General features: G+C 31.7%; 1 protein-coding gene across 3 annotated transcripts in view; it reads right to left on the bottom strand.

Annotated features, from left to right (window-relative positions):
• Positions 1-925: 925 nt before the first annotated feature.
• LOC114328485 (facilitated trehalose transporter Tret1-like) overlaps positions 926-20622 on the bottom strand; it is a 93740-nt gene continuing 74043 nt past the window's right edge. For all 3 annotated transcript variants that reach the window (XM_028277342.2, XM_050643623.1, XM_050643622.1), the window contains exon 3: positions 926-2105. In XM_028277342.2, coding sequence (XP_028133143.1) covers positions 989-2105 — 1117 coding nt within the window. In that variant the 3' untranslated portion in view covers positions 926-988. The remainder of the gene's footprint in view (positions 2106-20622) is intronic.

The raw sequence follows: 20622 nt of genomic DNA, 5'->3' as shown, positions 1-20622 counted from the left end.
CCAGCAGCCATTTTTTCTGAGGGGACAAATTGCGTTGTACTAGCTAGCTTGCCATAGGTGTATTCGGCACGTCTCTGGCGCTTGGCTGATGATTCTTGATTTTTTCAGAAAGCTTTTTCGAGATGTTAGTCTACTTATCCGAGTCTTGCGGTTATACAAGGGGTGTCTTCTACCTGTCTCCTGATTTTTTCTGTTCAAAACCATCTTTAATCTGATCGATTTTACTGTAGTAGAACTTTCCGGATCTGAACCCTGATTGTTCTCAAATAATTTTAGACAGATTTCCAAAGATTCAACGATCCGGTTTAGTATCAATCTTTCTTAAAAAGATGAAAAAAGTCGGGCCTTAGACAATTTGTATACGCCGGATCCTTCTCTGGTCTTAAGAGGGCCTAACTAATCTATCTTTCCTCCAGATTTTGGAGATTTGCAATGTACGAATGCAGCTATTGATAATTTTTACTAGCCACTCTACGGTGTTTGATCCAAAGTTCTTTATTTGTTCTGCTCGTATATTGCTTAAGAGACCAGTCGCTTTATTATCATGATTTGATGGATCGCGCTTTTCATCTCCTTCAGAAAAAAGGAGGTACATATTTTGGTATGCAGGGAAAACTAATATAGTCGGTTCGCTAAACTCAGACTCAACGGGCTAGATATTTTAGTCGATAATTTTTTTGTTTTTGCCAATTTTGCAGAAATTGGCAAAATAACTAACTATTTAGTGATTATTAACTATTTAGTAATTATTTTTTGCCAATTTTACTAAAATTGGCAAAATTACCGACTAAAATATCTAGAAAGTTGCGTCTGAGTTTAGTGAACAGACTATACTAGGAATGTAATTGGTTTAACTGCTGACGGAAAAGCTGTGAGATAAGTGAGCTCACACTATATACCTACATAATATCTAAAGAAAACACTGTTTTATTAGTTATAAAAATAATAAACAATAATATATTTTCGTATCACAATATATAAAATCACATTAAATATGACTTAAAGACACAATTTCAGATCCAGAATTCCTTCTTGTATACTTCTCGTTGTTCACAGTCTCAGGATTTTCAGCTGCAGATATTCGTAACATTTTCTGTATATCATCCAATGATTTACCCTTGGTTTCAGGTACGTAGAATATGGTAAATATTATTAAGACAATTGCCCATATAAAGTATATGTACATTGGGACAAACATTCCTGTCACCTTTGTAACAAACTGATAGAGTTGGACTGAGACAATTCCTCCAACTATGAACAAGCAGTCACCAAGAGCTACTGAGAAAGCTTTGATAGTGTCTGGTGCTATTTCAGCAGTGACTATGAGAGGAATAATGCCGATGCCTATTTTGAAAAAGAGACCATACGTCATAACTGACGCTATAGGCAACCAACCAATAGGAACCACGTTAAATCCTAGGTATTGCAAGTGGAAATAGACAGCTAAAACGAACAGACACATTCCGGACACAACAGCAGAGATAATGATTAGCAATTTTCTTCCAAATCGGTCTACTAATACAGAACAGAAAATGGAGGCTATCCACATTATGCTACCATAAAGGATAGCAGCGTGAGACGAGTTGATGTGAACAGTCTGGGCAGAGTCAAGGATGATGTGTAAATTCATCACAATAGTTGAGTAACCTAGAAGTTGGGGAACCAAATTTAATGCTACTATAATTGTTAAAGAGATCTGGTTATATTTGCTCGAAAGTATGTGCTTGAAGCTGCCACTGTTGTTCTTCTTTCTTTCCAAGGCTAAAGATATTTGATTAACTTCTTCTTCAATATTTTTATACGACTTAAAAAATTTTATAGCTTTAGTAGCTTCCTCCACTCGGTTATTTTCTAACAGGAAATATGGCGATTCTGGTATAAAATATACGAGTAAGAGGATATTGGCGGATACCAGTGTGGAAGCTAATACAGGCACTACGTAGTAAGGTGTAAAAGGGCCAAGTGCGTAGATTATAAGGGAGCCAGTGTGGTCCATCACCATGACCAATCCAGAGAGAAAACCTCGTATTCTTTCATCGGCAAATTCCGACACGTACATGGGACATGCTACGTAGGCCATGTCTGCAGCTGCTCCAGAGAGGAATCTGAAACAAATCAAAAAACTTAAATTTTGGAACACTAAATCTAAATAATTGAATAAAATAAAAAATATATGTATATCAAAAATGAATAACCATTTTGAATTTCGTTGCAACACGAAACTACGGCCGCATCATTATTCTAGTTCAATCAGAGAGTGCAGCAAGCACCTCTACCGGTTTCGAAATTTATTAGTCTCTCATCAGGAGGCACATATGCTGCTCTCTCTGACCCAACTAGGACAAACCCCGCCGTAAATTCACGGATTGCAACAAACGAAATGGCAGGGATGCCCTAGCGCCAATTGCTAGCATAAGTTTTCAATCTAATGGCACATAAAACAACACCAAAAAATGTTACTCTACTCTGATTGAACTAGAATAATGATGCGGCTGGTTGCCACGAAATTTGAAATGGTTATTCATTTTTGATTTACATGTTTACTCTGATTGGAGTACGAAGGGAAACATTCTCGTTGGAACTTTACCACGCTGAGCAGATGGGACGTGAATTATAAATTGTAAAATTTTCTCATCCTCCTTAGTCGCAGCATCCGTTATGGATTGCAAATTGTAGAAGCCTTGGAAATGTTACCAGAGAAGGTTCCCATTGTTTTCAATCTGATAGGATGTAGAGTAACATTTTTTGGTGTTGTTTTATGTGCTATTAGATTGAAAACTTAGTCTTTAAATCTTAGTCTTTTCTAAATCTTCTCTAAATTCGTTTTGTCTGCTAGGGTATCAGATTTTTGTTTATTGATGTCTATTCTCTTTGTTTTACTCTTTTAGATTCTAATATTCTCTTTAACCATCTTGAATCTTTTGGCATTTAATTTTACTTCAATGCTTTATTACAGATGATCCAAAAAACCAGTCTACGGCTTCCTCGCCCAACCATTTTATCTTTTCTGGTAATATTCCATCTTATTTTCCAGCTATTCCGTTTTTAATAAATTATTTTTTTATTTCAAAGACTTCTAATTTTTCTAGTTTCCAAGTGCTGTTCTCTTCTTCTTTTGAGCTTGCTGTGTCATTTGTATTTAGGCTTGTGTTTGTGTCTTCTTTTAAATTAATTTTACAGGTGTACTCTTCATAAAATTCTACTCCTTCGTGTAGATAATATTGTATTTTTTTATTTCATCTTTTATGCCGCATATTTCTGTTATCTATTGCTTTCTCAATGATTTGATTTTATTTCAAAAGAATTCATGAAAAATAACTTAAACCTCTCTTAGGTATTCATATACGACATGAGGATGTGCTAATCAGGACGAAGGTGGAAGGTGTAATTGAAAAATTGCGCAAATGAAATGGAACTGGATAGGATTCGTGGCACGGCAAATCCATGAAAGGTGGACGAGAAACATTGTACGTAGATTGGAGACCAAGTGAGCACGTAGTAGAGGAAGACCACAGGAACGATGGGTATACGACATCAAAGCAAAAATGGGGAGAAACTAGCACCAAATAGCACAAAACAGAAAAGAGTGGAGAACTCATTGGGAGGCCTTTGTCCAGAAGTGGATGCAAACAGGCTGAAGAAGAAGAATAAGAAGAAGCCACTCTACAATTGAAGATACAAGTGCATGAAGGGTATATGTGAGATTTTGCAAGTTATTGAGAAAAATGAAGTTAAGGTTTCTATACTAGAACTTTTTTACTATAAGATCTAAATAGACTAAATTTATAGGATAGGTAGTACTAAAACTAATATATTTATTAACACTATTAAAAAAACTTAAAAAAATATTTATTATATATTTTTTATATAAAAAAGTGTAGGTACATATAGTCTAGGCGCCAAATAGAGGTCACTGTGTCATTTTCAATTCTGATGGACAAACTCAACGGTTTCTTATGGATTTTGGGCTGCTGATTACGAATTTCGAGGGGGGATTTCGATCCGTGTGGTCAAAAAATTGTTATAAACAATTTAATTGTTTATAAGGCTCTGGCTCATAAACTAAAAGAGATAAAAAAAATGTTTCAAATAAAACTTGTTCCCTAATAAAAAACGAGGAAACAACCGTTTACTAAACTTAAATCCTACAATTAGAACTCAAGATATTGTAAAATTAGTGCACAATTCAAATTGCAAAATAAGTATTTCTCGAAGCTTTACCGATCGTAACTCGGCTTCTACGCATGAAAATGAGCCTTATAAGGTGTCCTTTTAAAGTTTAATTAAGAGGATTCCAAATAAAGTTTGTTAAATTATTTGATCTTCATTTTTTTTTTAAGTTATACCCGTTTGAAGTTAGAATTTTCTTAAAAAAATTGTACAATAATTTGTTTATAAAGGTTTCAAGCAGACTTGGGCTATAAACATTTATACTTTAATTAACAATAATGATAAAACAACTCAAAAGGAACAATTTGAGCTTACGAAAATGTTCGTAAGTTTATTTTTAGCTAAGATGTCGATATTTTAATGGCGCGCTATGAGGCGCAAGATTGGCTCACAGTCAAGTAAGTATGTATTCTTCGACCCTTTATCGATCGTAACTCGGCTTCTACGCATGAAAATGAGCCAATATGTGATATCCATATAAAAATGGATCGAGTTCTTTTGCATCTTCATCATTGCATATAAAACGAGCATTTATGATGTGGCGAAATACACACAATTGACGGGCCTTGATGATGCTGCAAAAAACTAGATCCACTTTATATGGATATCATATAGATAATTAGACTCTGAAGCCTCAAAAAGTTTTAGTTTTACTGCCTACAAGAACAGACTTGTACCACCATGTAACTGTTAAAATTTCGCTAAGAACTTATGCAGATCTAAAAAAGCTGATATTCCCTATATATCTCTATGCAGATTTGCAGATGCATGAAAAAAATGTTTGTGAAAATAGTATTAATAAATAATATCCACTTACTTTTTAGTTATACTTCTGAAATATTAGTTTTTAATGTTTTTTTCTCATTTAGTGCAAAAAATAGAAGACAATGTAAATAGAATGAAAGGTGATACAAGGTACAGTATGATGATTTAATTATAAGAATTATATGATAAAATTTTATTAGGATCTTCAAAAATGAAAAATGAAGATAACGTATATATACATAGAAATTATAATTTGCATCGAGAAGTTAGCGCGTGAACCTTTACGGTGAGCCGATCTTGCGCTTCATAGCGCGCGCCATTAAAATATCGACATCTTGGCCAAAAATAAACTTATGAACATTTTCATAACCTCAAATTGTTCCTTTTGAGTTTTTCTATCATTATTGTTTATTAAAGTATAAATTTTTATACCTCAAATTTGCTTGAAACCCTTATAAACAAATGAATGTACAATATTTTTAAGAAAATTGTAACTTCAAACGGGTATAACTTTAAAACAAATGAAGATCAAGTAAGTTAATAAACTTTGTTTGGAAGCCTGTTAATTAAGATTTAAAACGACACCTTCTAAGACTTATTTGAATGCGTAGAAGCCGAGTTACGATCGATAAAGCTTCGAAAAATACTTATTTTGCAATTTGCAATTTGCATTGTGCACTAATTTTACAATATCTTGAGTTCTAATTGTTAGATTTAAGTTTAGTAAACGGCTTTTTCTTGGTTTTTTATTAAGGAACACATTTTATTTGAAACATTTTTTTTCATCTCTTTTAGTTTATGAGCCAGAGCCTTATAAACAATTTATAAACAATTAAATTGTTTATAACAATTTTTTGACCACTCGGATCGAAATCCCCCCTCGAAATTCGTAATCAGCAGCCAAAAATCCATAAGAAACCGTTGAGTTTGTCCATCAGAATTGAATATGACACGGTGATCCCTCTGGCGCCTAGACTAACAGATCCTTTATACGCTTACATTTTAAAATTTACTTTGTACATAGATCCTTTACACCAGGGTGGGCAAAAGCCGGCCCGCGGGCCGGACCCGGCCCTTTCGCTTACTTTATCCGGCCCGTTGAAAAAACCCGCAAGCAATTTTTTTAATATCTTTTATTTTGTTGAAATTAACAGTATTAGGGTGCGTAGTGTTCTTATAAATAATCTTCTCTTCTTCTTTTTGTATAGACATGCCTCTGTATGTTTTTTCAATGTGCCTCTAGTAAGTTGTCGTTCCATAGTTTTCGTGGTCTTCCCACTGATCGTCTTCCTATTGGGGATCCGTCTCTCGCTGTCCTGACTACCCTATTTGTTGTCATTCGGCTTATGTGGTCATTCCTTTCTATTATTCTGTTTCTTACCCAGTAATTAATGTTATCCACCTTGCATCTCCGTCGTATATCTGTACTTCTAAGCTCTGTCCCATAGAGTCTTACCATCGATTTTTCGAAGGGTTTTCATCTCCGCCGTTTCGAGCAATATTTTTGTCCTCTCTGTATCAGGTCGTTTCTGCCGCGTATGTCATTATTGGTCTGATGACTGTTTTGTAAATTCTGCCTTTCATTTCGCTTCGATCTTTCGTTTCTGTTTCGAGCCTTCCTCAGCTAGATAATATGATGCCTAGGTATTTAAACTCCATCACTTGTTCTAGCATCTGACCTTCCAGCTCCAATTTACATCTTATTGGATCTGATGTTATAACAGCTTATAAATAATGAAATATATAAATAATAGAGAGTATTATAATATCGAACAGCCGTAATCATATATATTGCTTTCCTTAAAAGCGACTATGTTTTTAACCCGGTTCAGTCGCGAATATTTTTCAGCCAGGACATTTGTCGTCTACCAGGACCACTTTCTCTTTCGATTCTACCCTTCATAATAAGCTGCGACATCTCTTACTTATCATATTTAAGTATGTGCCCTAAATATGCTGTCTTTCTCTATTTACTGATAGTCAAAAGTTATCTGTCTCTTCATATTCTGTGCAACACTTTCGTTCTTAATATGATCGGTCCATGGTATTTTCAAAATCAAAAAAGCTGCATAAAAAGCCACATCTCAAAAGCTTGCAGCTTTCTTATTAAGTCAACATTAACAGTCCAAGCTTCGGAACCAGAAAGTAGAATAGAGTGGATATAAAATTTTACCATCCGGTATCGGATTTGCAGATTGAGTCTTTGGTTACTCAGAAATTTACTAATCTTCAAAAAGGCTGTTCTTGATTGCTTTATTCTTGATCGAATTTCTGATTTCGCATTTAGATTCTCCGTAATCCAGACCCCTAAGTATTTCATTTTGTCTACTTGTTCAGTATCTTAATCTTTTATCTGGATCCTTGTTATGACAATATAATGGACCATATTTCTTTAAAAATTACGTGACATATTTTACTGGGTAAAAATTATTCCCATGTACCCCCAAGTAAGACAACTTATTATTACTATTACCTATTATTAACAGTCAAATTTCTTTGACCAAATGCTTTAAAATGATACTTATAATATTTCTGTCAAAAAAATTTCTTGAACAGGGAAAAAAACTCGACCAAAAACATTCACGTGTGCAGAGCGTACGTACGCGGTATAGTCGTATAAATAGTCCTCCGGATCGAGAGACATTTTGAAAATTTTATTTTGGCCCGCGATTAAATGTATTTGCCTACCCCTTACACTCTAGTAACTTGTTTGAAAGATTAGCTTGTTTGAAATAACTTGGCTTGTTTGAAAGATTTTTAGGTTCGCACAACTTACTTTTAACACAAAAAACATGTTTTGAAAAATTCGTCACATAGACCCTTCATGCACTTGTGTATTCAATTATTTTACTCAATTATTTTATTGTTACTTTTCCGCTTTTATTAGATTTAAGATTTATTAAAGAAGTGAGAATTTTCTTTTTTAATAAAACTATACGTATTTCTAGCATCACAAAAAGTGTATAACCGTCGAGCTAATATTATTTATTTTCAAAATAATTACGTCACAGCATATTTATCCAATAATAATTACAAACTAGCCAAAATTTCATACAACAAGACCCACGTCACTACTCATCAAATATGATGTTCTTGTACACCTATTGTCGGATCCTAACTTAATAATGAGCATTAGTTGCATGCAGTTGTGCCAACTTAATGTGTCATGGTAAATTTGTAAAGTTTCGTAAGTGAAGGCTCTCCACACCAAGACTATGACAATAAACTACTTAAGGTTTCATACTAGCTTATAGTAGATAATTACGTTTAATAAATACGAGGGTATTAAAACAGAATATCTGTCGTGAGTGTATAAAGTTTTGGAAAATTACAAAATCCGAAAATCCCAGTAGGTAGAGGTCCCATCATTAGGGAAGGCACTAATTTGCATATTATTGCACTTGTATAGAAGTCAACATTTGAATTTTTCCTAATAGTCTAGGCGCCAAGTAGAGGTCACCGTGTCCTTTTCAATTCTGATGGACAAACTCAACTGTTTCTTATGGATTTTTGGCTGCTGATTACGAATTTTGAGGGTGGAATTCGATCCGAGTGGTCAAAAAATTGTTATAAACAATTTAATTGTTTATAAATTGTTTATAAGGCTCTGGCTCATAAACTAAAAGAGATAAAAAATAATGTTTCAAATAAAATTTGTTCGTTAATAAAAGAAAAAGAAAAAAACGTTTACTAAACTTAAATCCATCAATTAGAACTCAAGATATTGTAAAATTAGTGCACAATGCAAATTTCAAATTGCAAAATAAGTATTTTTCGAAGCTTTATCGATAGTAACTCGGCTTCTACGCATGCAATTGAGCCTTAGAAGATCTCATTTTAAAGTTTAATGAATATGCTTCCAAATAAAGTTTGTTAAATTACTTTGTCTTTATTTTTTTTAAAGTTATATCCGTTTGAAGTTAAAATTTTCTTAAAAAAATTGTACATTAATTTGTTTATAAGGGTTTCAAGCAAATTTGAGCAATAAACGTTTATACTTTAATTAACAATGATGATAGAAGAACTCAAAAGGAACATCTTGAGCTTAGGAAAATGTTCGTATGTTTATTTTTGGCCAAGATATCAATATTTTAGTAGCGCGCTTTGAGGCGCGAGATTGGCTCACCGCGTAAATGTTCACGCGCTAACTTCTCGATGCAAATTTTAATTTCTATGTATTGTTGTGATCTTACTTTTGAAATCTAATGATGTTCTCAGATGTAATTTATTTTAATTAATTAATCAATAACTATCTCATTAATCAAACAGAACAAATACCAATATAGTGTCAATCTCAGGGCTAAATTATAATATCAATTACTTACTTTCGTGGCTTCAAGGTATTTCTCAGTGGATTCCTAATCGGGATAGATAAAAGAGAGTAAAATAATACACACATACGGATTTCAATTAGAAATTATAAAAATCGTTTATTTTATCTAAATGGCAATAACTGCTTAATATTTTTTATATCTTATCTTTCTATCTTTATTTAATACAACCGTTACAAAAATGGGAATCTTATTTCTTTTTGTCTCCAAATTTATTTTATTTATTATGAACTATTATGATTTATCAGTAACAAATTGATTTAGGTTTGATGAAAATTCTTTTAATAGTGATTGTGTGCCTCAATTTTCAATGTGGTATTTAATACATAAACCATACATTCATGTCATAACAAAATAGACTGACTTTTACTGATGATTTGACAATGTCTTCACACAAAACATGTTTCCTCTTGGCTTGGGTTGCGATCCAACGACTCGTCCTAGTCTTCCAGTAATGCCTCTGCTCCTTTGAAAACTACTCCTCGTACAGCACTCATTCCTGCCTTCTCCTGATGCCGTGTTCTACCTTTTTCAAACACTTCAACAAAACCGGGATACTCTAGACTCAAGGAGTTATATACTATCTCGACTCGGTCTATCACTCGTTCCACGATATCTTACTTTTTATTTTTTTTTAAGACAAAACTAACCAACCCGGCGTTTCACTTTTTTGTACACTCTTCTCGAACACTGGACTTCGCCTATCGATCGCTCAAAACATTCTGACTCTCATTCCTCATTCATTCTCCTCCTTCCAAATACCCCTTCCAGCATTCCAAAATCACCCAATCCCAAGCAACTTTCAATTATCCGTATTTACCAACACAAACTTTCCTTTTTCTAAATATCTTAATGGATTTCAAGAAAAAATAATATTCCCCATTTCAATTTTACTTTCCAAATTAACCCTCTTTACAAATTTAATAACCTATTATCTTATTTGCTAGAATATGAATTATCGGTGGTTATTCACACCTTTCCACGAACACTTTCTTTTTAACCATCACTCTAATTGTTTACTTGAGTCGTATTGTTCCTGGGGTTCGTAAACCCTTCTCCGAAACACTTTCTTAAAAACTACCTATAAATAATTTGTTTTATACAGGGTGTTCCAAATTTACATGCCCGCGGTCGAGAAAAACGAAAACCTTTATTTTTATTTGAGTTTTAAATATAACTATAGACTTTTATTTCTTATGTCAAATAGGAATATAACAGTATATATACGTTATCTCCATTTTTCATTTTTGAAGATCCTAATACAATTTTATCATATAATTCTTATAATTAAATCATCATACTGTACCTCGTACTTTCGTATCACCTTCCTCGTATCACCTTTCATTCTATTTACTTTGTCTTCTCTTTTTTGTACTAAATGAGAAAAAAACACTAAAAACTAATATTTCAGAAATATAACTAAAAAGTAACTTGATATTATTTATTAATACTATTTTTACAAACATTATCTTTCATGCATCTACATCGAGACATACAGAGAATCTCAGCTTTTTTACATTTGCATAAGTTCTTAGAGCAATTTTTACAGTTACATGGTGGTACTAAGTCTGTTCTTGTAGGCAGTAAAACTAAAACTTTCTGGGGCTTTAGAGTCTAATTATCTATATGATATCCATATAAAGTGGATCTAGTTCTTTTGCAACATCATCAAGGCACATCAATTGTGTATATGCCGCCACAACATAAATGCTCGTTTTACATGCAACAATGATGCTGTAAAAGAACTCGATTCATTTTTATATGGATATCACATATTGGCTCATTTGAATGCGTAGAAGCCGAGTTACGATCGATAAAGCGTCGAAAAATACTTACATACTTGATTGTGAGCCGATTTTGCGCCTCATAGCGCGCCAATAAAATATCGATATCTTGACCAAAAATAAACTTCAAACATTTTAAAAAGCTCAAAATGTTCCTTTTGAGTTTTTATACCATTATTGTTCATTAAAATATTCATGTTTACAGCTCAAATTTACTTGAAACCCTTATAAACAATTTAATGTACAATTTTTTTAAGAAAATTATAACTTAAACGGGTATCACTTTAAAACAAATGAAGATAAAGTAATTTGACAAACTTTGTTTCGAAGCCTTTTAATGAACCTTTAAAATTGTATCTTTAGGTCCCATTTGCATGCGTAGAAACTGAGTTACGATCGATGAAGCTTAGGAAAATAATTATTTTACAATTTTCAATTTGCATTGTGCGCTAATTTTACAATATCTTGAGTTCTAACTGTTGCATTTAAGTTTAGTAAACGTATTTCTCTTCGTTTTTTATTAACGAACATTTACTAACGAAACATTCTTTTTTATCTGTTCTAGTTTATGAGCCAGAGCCTTATAAAAAATTTATAAACAATTAAATTGTTTATAACAATTTTTTGACCACTCGGATCGAAATCCACCCTCGAAATTCGTAATCAGCAGCCAAAAATCCATAAGAAACCGTTGAGTTTGTTTATCAGAATTGAAAAGGACACGGTGGCCTCTCTGGCGCCTAGACTATAAACCACATCTTAGCATTAAATAATTTCAATACTCAGTAGAAAATTCAATGTCACTAACCAATCACTAACTTTAAAGACGGCTCTTAGAGCATTTTTAGATGCGCCATATGCAAATTAGGGTAACCGGCTCGAAATCAATTACTCGAAAACGAATTGCTCGACATAAAATTTGCGCGAAATACAAATTGCTCGAATAAAAAAGAAAATTACATATCTAAATATTTATTCACAATAATACGCTATTGATTATGTATTTTAGGAAGGAACTACGATATTAACGGGGTTTTATTGACTCATATAGTGAATGGGCGTCTAAATATGAAAAAACCGCGGAGTGCTACCATTTAAAGGGGTGCGTTTTTGAGAAAGGGGTGAATTAGTCCTTAGGCATAGAGCGAATTAGGGTGATTTCTATACACTTTGCAAGGACGTCTACAGGAAAATTGTTCCAGGTTAAATTTACTATCGAGGTATCACATTTTAAAGTCAAAAATATATTCAAAAGGAAAGCAAGAAAAAACACGAAAGATAGCAATTTTGTTTTATGCCCCATAACTTTTTTTCACGGGGATTCAGGTGTTTTTTTCTCTGATTCTGGCCTTGGTTTAGAACTAGAACCTTTAACCACGTAATTGTATAACTTATCACTAACTCAGGTGTAATGTGTAGTGTGTGTGTTGAGTAAGTGTCTTGTTACTTTGCAAAGTCGACGTCATTGTCTTTGCAAAGAGACGCTAATTGTATCCGAACATCTGCGGTCCCTCCGGTGAGTACCGATCCCACAAAGACAGAAACTATTTTCATTTATTAATTTATAATAAATGAAAAAATCTCTGACCCTGGTGAGATTCGAACTCGCTACCATTCGGAACTTTCGATCCAAAGGTTAGGCGCTCTTACCACTGAGCCACAGATAGGGTTTGGGATTTAGGTATAGTTATTGATTCACAAAATAAAATCTTCTATCCTTTCTCTTTAAAATGACGTATGGTAAAAGTCTCTAGGATTTATAGTTTCTAAAATATGATTTTTCAAGGTTCACCACGCAAAGCGATTTTGGGACATTTGCCTAGTTACTTCGCAAACATTGTTCTGTATCTTTTTTCTACGCAGATTTAGGCAAATGCAATGTTACACTTAGTAGAAAGAGAAGTCAATTACCTTAAACTGGTCTATCGTAGAATGCTGTATAACTATTTTTAAGCAAGATATGGTTTTTCAAGGTTTTATACTTTTAATTATTTTTGATATATTTTACAATTAGTTTTAAATTTCTCATTATAACTTTTTTTATTGTATGTTTAGTATATAAATTGTGCAATAGAAAATAAAGCTTATTTTCTTTACTTTAAAATGGTGTATTGTAAAAATTTTTCTTACAATTTTTTATAAACAAGATATGCTTTTTTAAAATGTGACATATACACATGCAATAGGTCCCACTAAGTTGGAACCATATGGAAAACTTTTTTATTATTAACTTTATAAAAAAACTTATTGTTTATAAAATGTTCTGCATAGCCTAAAACTTCAGATGCAATCATCAGATATAAAATTTTAATAATAGTGTACGAGGTATGTTAAAGAATATGAATTTCGCTAAAGAGTAAAGTACCTTTATATTTCACAATATCGGAAAGTGTTATTAAGAAAAGTTATTTGTAATTAAAAAAACATCTTATAATATGCAGTTATATTCTTCTAATTAAAAAAGTAAAAAGTTCTAAAATTTTTCTCAAATTACAGATACCCTTGGATATCCTACGGATATCTTGTTTAAGAATAGTCCTAGAATTTTTTGCAATACACCATTTTGTAAAGAAAATATGCTTTTTTTTATTTTACAATGTATATACCTAAATCTACAGCGTGTCTACTTAAGTTGGAAAAATATGGGAAACTTTTTTGTTATTCATTTTACGAAAAAAAGTTATTCTTCATAAAAAGTTCTGCGTGCTCTAAAACCTAAGATTCAATCATCAGATATCAAATTTTGTCAATATTATACGAGGTATGTAAAAAAATATGAACTTCGTTCAAGAGTAAAGTACCTTTATTTCTCTCAATATCGAAAATTCTTATTAAGAAAAATTGTTTGGAAATAAAAACTAAGATCAAATATGCAATTACATGCTTCGAATTGGAAAAATATATCAAATTTATTGATACTAACTTCGTTTTTATTTATTACACATACGATAACTCTTTTATTATTACTTTTACGGAAAAAAGGTATTCTTTATAAAAAGCTCTGTATGTCTTAAGACCGAAGATGCAACCATCAGATATCACATTTTATTAATTTTATACGAGGTATGTCAAAAAATATGAATTTCACTCAAGAGTAAAGTACCTTTATTTTTCACAATATTGAAAATGGTTATTAAAAAGGTTGTTTAGAATTAAAAACTGTGTTTCAATATGCAATTACATCCTTCTAATTGAAATATTGTGAAATATAAAGGTACTATAATCTTGAGCAAATTTCATATTTTTTGACACACCTCGTATAAAATTAATCAAAGTTGATATATCATGGTTGTGTCTTAGGTTTTAGACCATGCAAAGCTTTTTATGAAGAATAACTTTTTTTCGTAAAATAAATAATAAACGAGTTATCATATTTGTAATAATTAAAAACGATGTTAGGTATCCATAAATTTGAGAAAAATTTTTTTTTCAATTAGAAGCATGTAATTGCATATTTGATCTTAGTTTTTAATTCCAAACAACTTTTTATCATAAGAATTTTCGATATTGAGAGAAATAAAGGTACTTTACCCTTGACCGAAATTCATATTTTTTGACATACCTCGTATAATATTGATAAAATTTGATATCTGATGATTGAATCTTAGGTTTTGGGGCATGCAAAACTTTTTATAAAGAATAACCTTTTTTCGTAAAATTAATAATAAAAAAGTTTCCCATATGTTTCCAACTTAAGTAGACTGAAATCGTTTGTTATCCAAGGAAATTGTGCTTTCGTTGCAGGCTTGCTACAGAAAGACAAAGGAAGAAGAGGTGCTAGAATATGGAGGAGTTGGGAACTTAAGCTGATCTTGAACTCACCCCGTCACAATAACCTTGAAGAGGCATATCGCCTAAGCGAGAGTCCACAACCTTCAGATACAAATTAAACAACCGGAAAAACCTATTATTGCGGAGTAAAAAACCGGTTTTAGGTTATAACCGGTAGATTTTTCCCATCCCTACTTGAAATAGAATTCAAAAATTAAACGCTGTATAAGAAAAAAGGCATCATGAAAAATTTTAAAAATAATCATATAAAATATCAAAAATCATTAAAAGTATAAATCCTTGAAAAAGCATAACTTGCTTAAAAATAGTACATAGTAAAACTTTATACAATAGACCGTTTAAAAGGTAACTGACGTCTCGTCCTACTAAATGTACCATTGCATTGCATATACCTAGAAATGCGTAGAAAAAACTTACAGAACAATGTTTGCGAAATAATGGGGGAAATGGCCCAAAAATGCTGTGAGCGGCGAAATTTGAAAAATCCAGTTTCGAAAACTATAAATCCTAAAGACTTCTGCCTATCGCCATTTTTAAGAGAAAGGATGGAAGTTATTTTTCGCTGAAGCAATGCCTCATACCTATATCTCTGTGGAAAAAAGTTATTAAGCAAAAAACAAAATTGCTTTTTTTCGTGTTTTTTCTTGCATTTCTTTTGAGTAGGTATATTTTTGTAAAAAAATATTTTGGAAATTAAAATATGATATTTCGATAGTAAATTTAACTTGGAACAATTTTCCTGTAGACATGTTTGTACCAAAAGTGCATAGAACTCACCCTAATTCACCTTGTGCCTAGGGACTAATTCACCCCTTTCTCAAAAACGCACCCATTTAAATGGTAGCACTCCGCGGTTTTCTCAAATTCAGAGTTACATTGACCATATGAGATAATAAAATCCTGTTAATGTTGTAGTTCCTTTTAGCTCTCTTATTTTGAACATAATCAATAGCCTATAATACAAAATATATACATAAAAAAGATATTTTAAATAGGTCAAATTGTAGGATATTCCACGCATATAATCGTTTATTAATTTATGCCGAAAAAGATTTATTAGAAATCTTTTAACTTTGAAAAAAGAATAAAAAAATAACAGCTTTGGGTAAATCTAATTATGATAAATAGGGATTATGATAATTTCTAGGTATTTGGGAAGGATTAATATCATCACCGAAGACCAAAAAGGGACAAAAAAAAGGACCAAAATCATCGAAGATTGGCATCGCGGATTCCAAATGCAAATAAGTGCTTACCATCCAAGCTTTTGAAAAATAATTTCCGGTTTTCTTAAAATGAGAAAAAACTGAACCAAAAATTGAGCAGTAGGTACATAAGTCCTAGAACAACCTCAAGTGGGTCATAGAAGGGCTAATAGTGTGTACAGATAGTGCTAATAGGTTATTGCCTTTAATAAACAATTATGAACGACAAATTAATATTCAGTAAAAATGACAGAACTATTGGCCGATATAAAAAGGTGGCCGCTAATACCAGGTTTGTAGTCCAAAAATCTTGGTTTGGGGAACTTTAAAACTGGCCGGCAAGTTCGGATGGCCGGTTTTGACAGGTGGCCGTTAACACAGGTTTTACTGTTACGTGATTATGTACACTTCGCGTCATAAAAAACTGGTACAACTCATATAAACGAAAATCGTGTTTTTCAAGTTGTGTAAGTTGGTCTTGTCAAATGTGTCATTCTAATTTCTAGGGCATCGTTGCCAGTTCAACGAAAATATTATTGAACTCTTGAGCTAGTTTTCGGACAGACTAACCATCTTCTATTTTAGAAATTATTCTCGTTTTATCACAGTTAATTAATTGACGTGGCACCGTTAAAAATTTACTTTGACCAACTTGTCAAATCTGACTGATGTTATGTAATTAAATAAGTCATCGAAGACTGGACCTATTGCTTTTTATTATGTTTAATCGTTTAATTTTTCAGTTATACGCTCCGAGCTTCGCTGGTGTCGCTCCTAGCGGACTAGTAATGCAACTTTCACCGGTAATTTTTAAATTTATTATTTAATTGTTATCGCTTAATATTTACAACGCAAAAAAGTAATTAAATTGTAATCGATTTTTTTAAGATTTTGCTAGTTATTTTGACGTTCTATTGATGAAATATTAATTTCTTGCTTCGGATACTTTCACAATTATCGTGTAGATGGCGCTAAGATTAATAGATTAATCTATAATTACATATTACGGAACATTAAAAAAACTTAAATTCAGTATTTAAACGTAAGTATATTTAAGGTAAAAATATATACCACAGCTTTGACCAACTAATATTTTTTATAATTAATGTTTTTATTTTTAATTTTAAATTAATCACTTTGACATTTATGTCAAATTTCCAGTAAACGTTTACAGACTTGTCACTACTGGCGCTCGCTAATTTTTAAATATCCCCTCTACGTACGAGCTCACAGCGTATAAGTGGATTTTTGAAGTTATACTTCTTTAGGCGCGATTGAGAATAAAATCTCATAATATTGTGCGCATGCGCACACAGACAGTATGGCGTTTAGTTGCTATCTTTCAAGCTATGTATAAATATATCAGTGCAAGAAAAGGTGTGAAGAGAATATATTAGTGTTTTTAGTAAACATATTTATTATAATTTTTGTGTCTTTTGATTTGTCTTCCTCAGGAGTAAGATGAGTATTATTAAAACATTTTATTGTATATTTATTATACTTCACCTTGCCTGTTTGTTACCGTGAATTGTCATTAGGTACGTCCGAACCGATATAGACACAGTCCTCGTAGCGTATTTGGTATAGCATTCCGCCAGAGATCGAGAGGTCTTGAGTTCGAATCCGGAGCAATCCTACACTTTTTTTTATTTTTTTGGAAGTGGTAAGCACAAAATTAATTTGGTGTTTAAAAAAAATTAAAACAAACTGTTTAAAGTATATTTGGGCCGTATTAAAAAATACCGGATTAAGCGGCAAAATGTAGTTTTGAGATAAATCGGTTTAACCCTTAACTACAGAGATCCGGTATTTTTTACCGGCGGGCATTCCCAAAATGTGGATTTCATGCCATGAAGTTCATGTGTCTCTGTACCTCTCGGGTAGTTTGTATAACAATGCTAGTCAAAGCGTGTAGTGTGTATTGTCAATATTTTCTTTTCTAGCACACATCAAAAATCTTAACCGGTAAAAATTACCGGATGTCTGTGTTAAGTAAGTATTTTTATATGAGTACTGTATTTGTAAATCTGAAATGTTTATATTATTTTTTTGTGTTTTTAGGAAAAAAGTAAAGAAATGGACTGTGGAAGTCATCCTGGACCTTCAATGAAGGTTAAATAGAACGATAAAAAAATTGAGGCCACTTTGCAAAAATGGAATTGCCATTTAATTCTGTGATAACTTTACCCCTTGCAGATTTTTTCTCATGGATGTAAAAATTTTTGTAAATGCTATTTTATGTTTCCTTTGCGATTCTATGTTACGTTTATTTGTTAAAAAAAAGTCAAAATTTTTGTTCATAGCATTTATGGCCGTTTGTTTCAATAGACCAAAAATGTTTCCAAAATTCTGGTTTAATAGATCATTCTTTAAAAATCTTGTATGATATCATCAAAATCACTCACTTTACCACTTTTCCCATATCTAGAGACTCCATAAAAACTCATAATGCAAAATTTTTTTGTTTTTTATTATTAACTTTATATTTTGACTCTATTTTATAATGACCGGTAAAAAATACCGGGGATCTGTAATTACGTGCTAATATTGGGATGTCTGTAGTTAAGGGTTAAAGATTTTAAATTTGTTTTTGGTGCTGTTTTTAAAATATAGTACTGACATATTTCATATTTAATATGTTAATTAAAATATAAATAAAATTTTACATGTGTTTTAAATTTTTTTAAAATAATTTATATTTTAAAAGGTATTCGATCAAATGTCGCTTAATTCGTTAATTATTTTTTAAGATATGCATGAGTTAAGATCAGAATACCGGATTAAAAGACATATTTGGAGCTTAATCTGATGTTTCAAAATAAAAAATGCGTGTTATAATAATGTTTTATTAAATTTTTCGCGTTAATACGTATAAAAAGTTACATCGTTTACATAAACCAACAACATATTAACTAAGATAAGTCTTCAATATCGAAATCCAACGATCCATTAAAGCCGTCAAGTCATCTTTTCTGTAAATGGACTCACTGTATTTAAATGTAATTTCATATAATATAATCCGTACCTCCGGCTCTGGTAATAAATTTTCATTCTTTTCCAAGGAAAAAGAGACTGCACTTTTTTCTAAAGCTATACATATATAAGTGTGTAATTTCTAGAACTTTTATTCATAAGGCTTAGATTATTCATTTTGATGGATTAAAAAAGTAGATCTAAGCTAATTATTTTATTATGCACGTCGTGTAACCTGATAAGAAATGACAACACTCTGATCACTTCTTGGTTGACGACTGAGGCACTATGATACAATGATTCATTAGAGCGCGAACTTTGTTTTAAAATAACTAATTACCTGACAAAGGATGTCTTTTAATTCGATATTTTAAACGTTAAAAAATATGTTATGTTTTGTAATAAAGAATTAACCGACTATTCATGGCTCTTGATTCGCTATTACACTTACAAAAATTGTTTATGAAAATGGATTATGTACCATTATTGGCGCTTGATTTGATATTCCAATTTTTGTTGTAAGAGTTTTTAATTCTTTAAAATCAACTTGGCGTTTATTTCGATATTACAAATCCTAATGTGAGATTTTTTTTAATAAAATAAAAAATGTCGCTTAATACAGGCATTTAAAAAATGCTTTTTTTAAATTTTTTTTTCAAAAAACATATTTTTATACATAGATTTGCACCCTAGCTGCAAGATGGCACTATTATCTCGATTTTGGATTTTTGGCGGTTAATCCGTTGTTACATAACGCGGTCCATTTATTTTAAAAAATCATATAATAGAATTATAACTTCTTACGTGCGTACAAAGTACACACACACATTCTTTTTTTAAGATTAACAACGCTCTCTCTTGTTATTAAATTTATTAGATACGTTTTTTTTTGATAATAAAATAATACCTATCTAAAAACTTTATACATTTTTGAACGTTATTTTTTTTATTTAGATCTAGTTAAATTCCGTTCTCTGCAATGGCAACAACGAAGTGATTCACGAACCATTGTGTCAAGTCTGAAGACAAGTTTGTATTGGGAAAAAAAGTGTACCAGTTTTTTATGACGGGAAATGTACGTGGAATATTACATAATTTGTCGTATTAAAAGTATCTGTCTTAAGTATATTTAGGTATATATTTTCCATTACGGTGAATAAATATTTTGATATATAATTTCCTTTTTTATTCGAGCAATTCATTTTTGAGCAATTGACTTCGCGCAATTGCGTTCGAGCAATTGACCTAGAATCGCAAATTAATACCTTCCCAAATGAGGGGGACCTCTTTGTAATTTGCAATATTTTTGTGAATTTCATGTATTTATTCTTTTTTTAGATTTTATTATCACAACACCATCCCATTTCTTGCTTGTTTTTCTTTTTTTCTGTTACTTGTATATATTCATTAATTATTTGTTTGAGAAAACTATATTTTTTACTCAGTCTTGCCAGATGCCTTGCGCATTTTATTTTTAGTCCTTACTTATTTTTTGGAGTTTTGATTTTACTGCAATTTCTCGGCCCAATATCGGACAACCTCTATGTCCTGTGTAGTTATTTCTCCCCAATGGTGCCAAATTGGACCCTGCCCTTCCCAAAT

Source organism: Diabrotica virgifera, chromosome 2 (assembly GCF_917563875.1).
Source record: "Diabrotica virgifera virgifera chromosome 2, PGI_DIABVI_V3a".
NCBI lineage: Eukaryota > Metazoa > Arthropoda > Insecta > Coleoptera > Chrysomelidae > Diabrotica > Diabrotica virgifera.
This window is presented reverse-complemented; position numbering and strand designations above follow the sequence as displayed.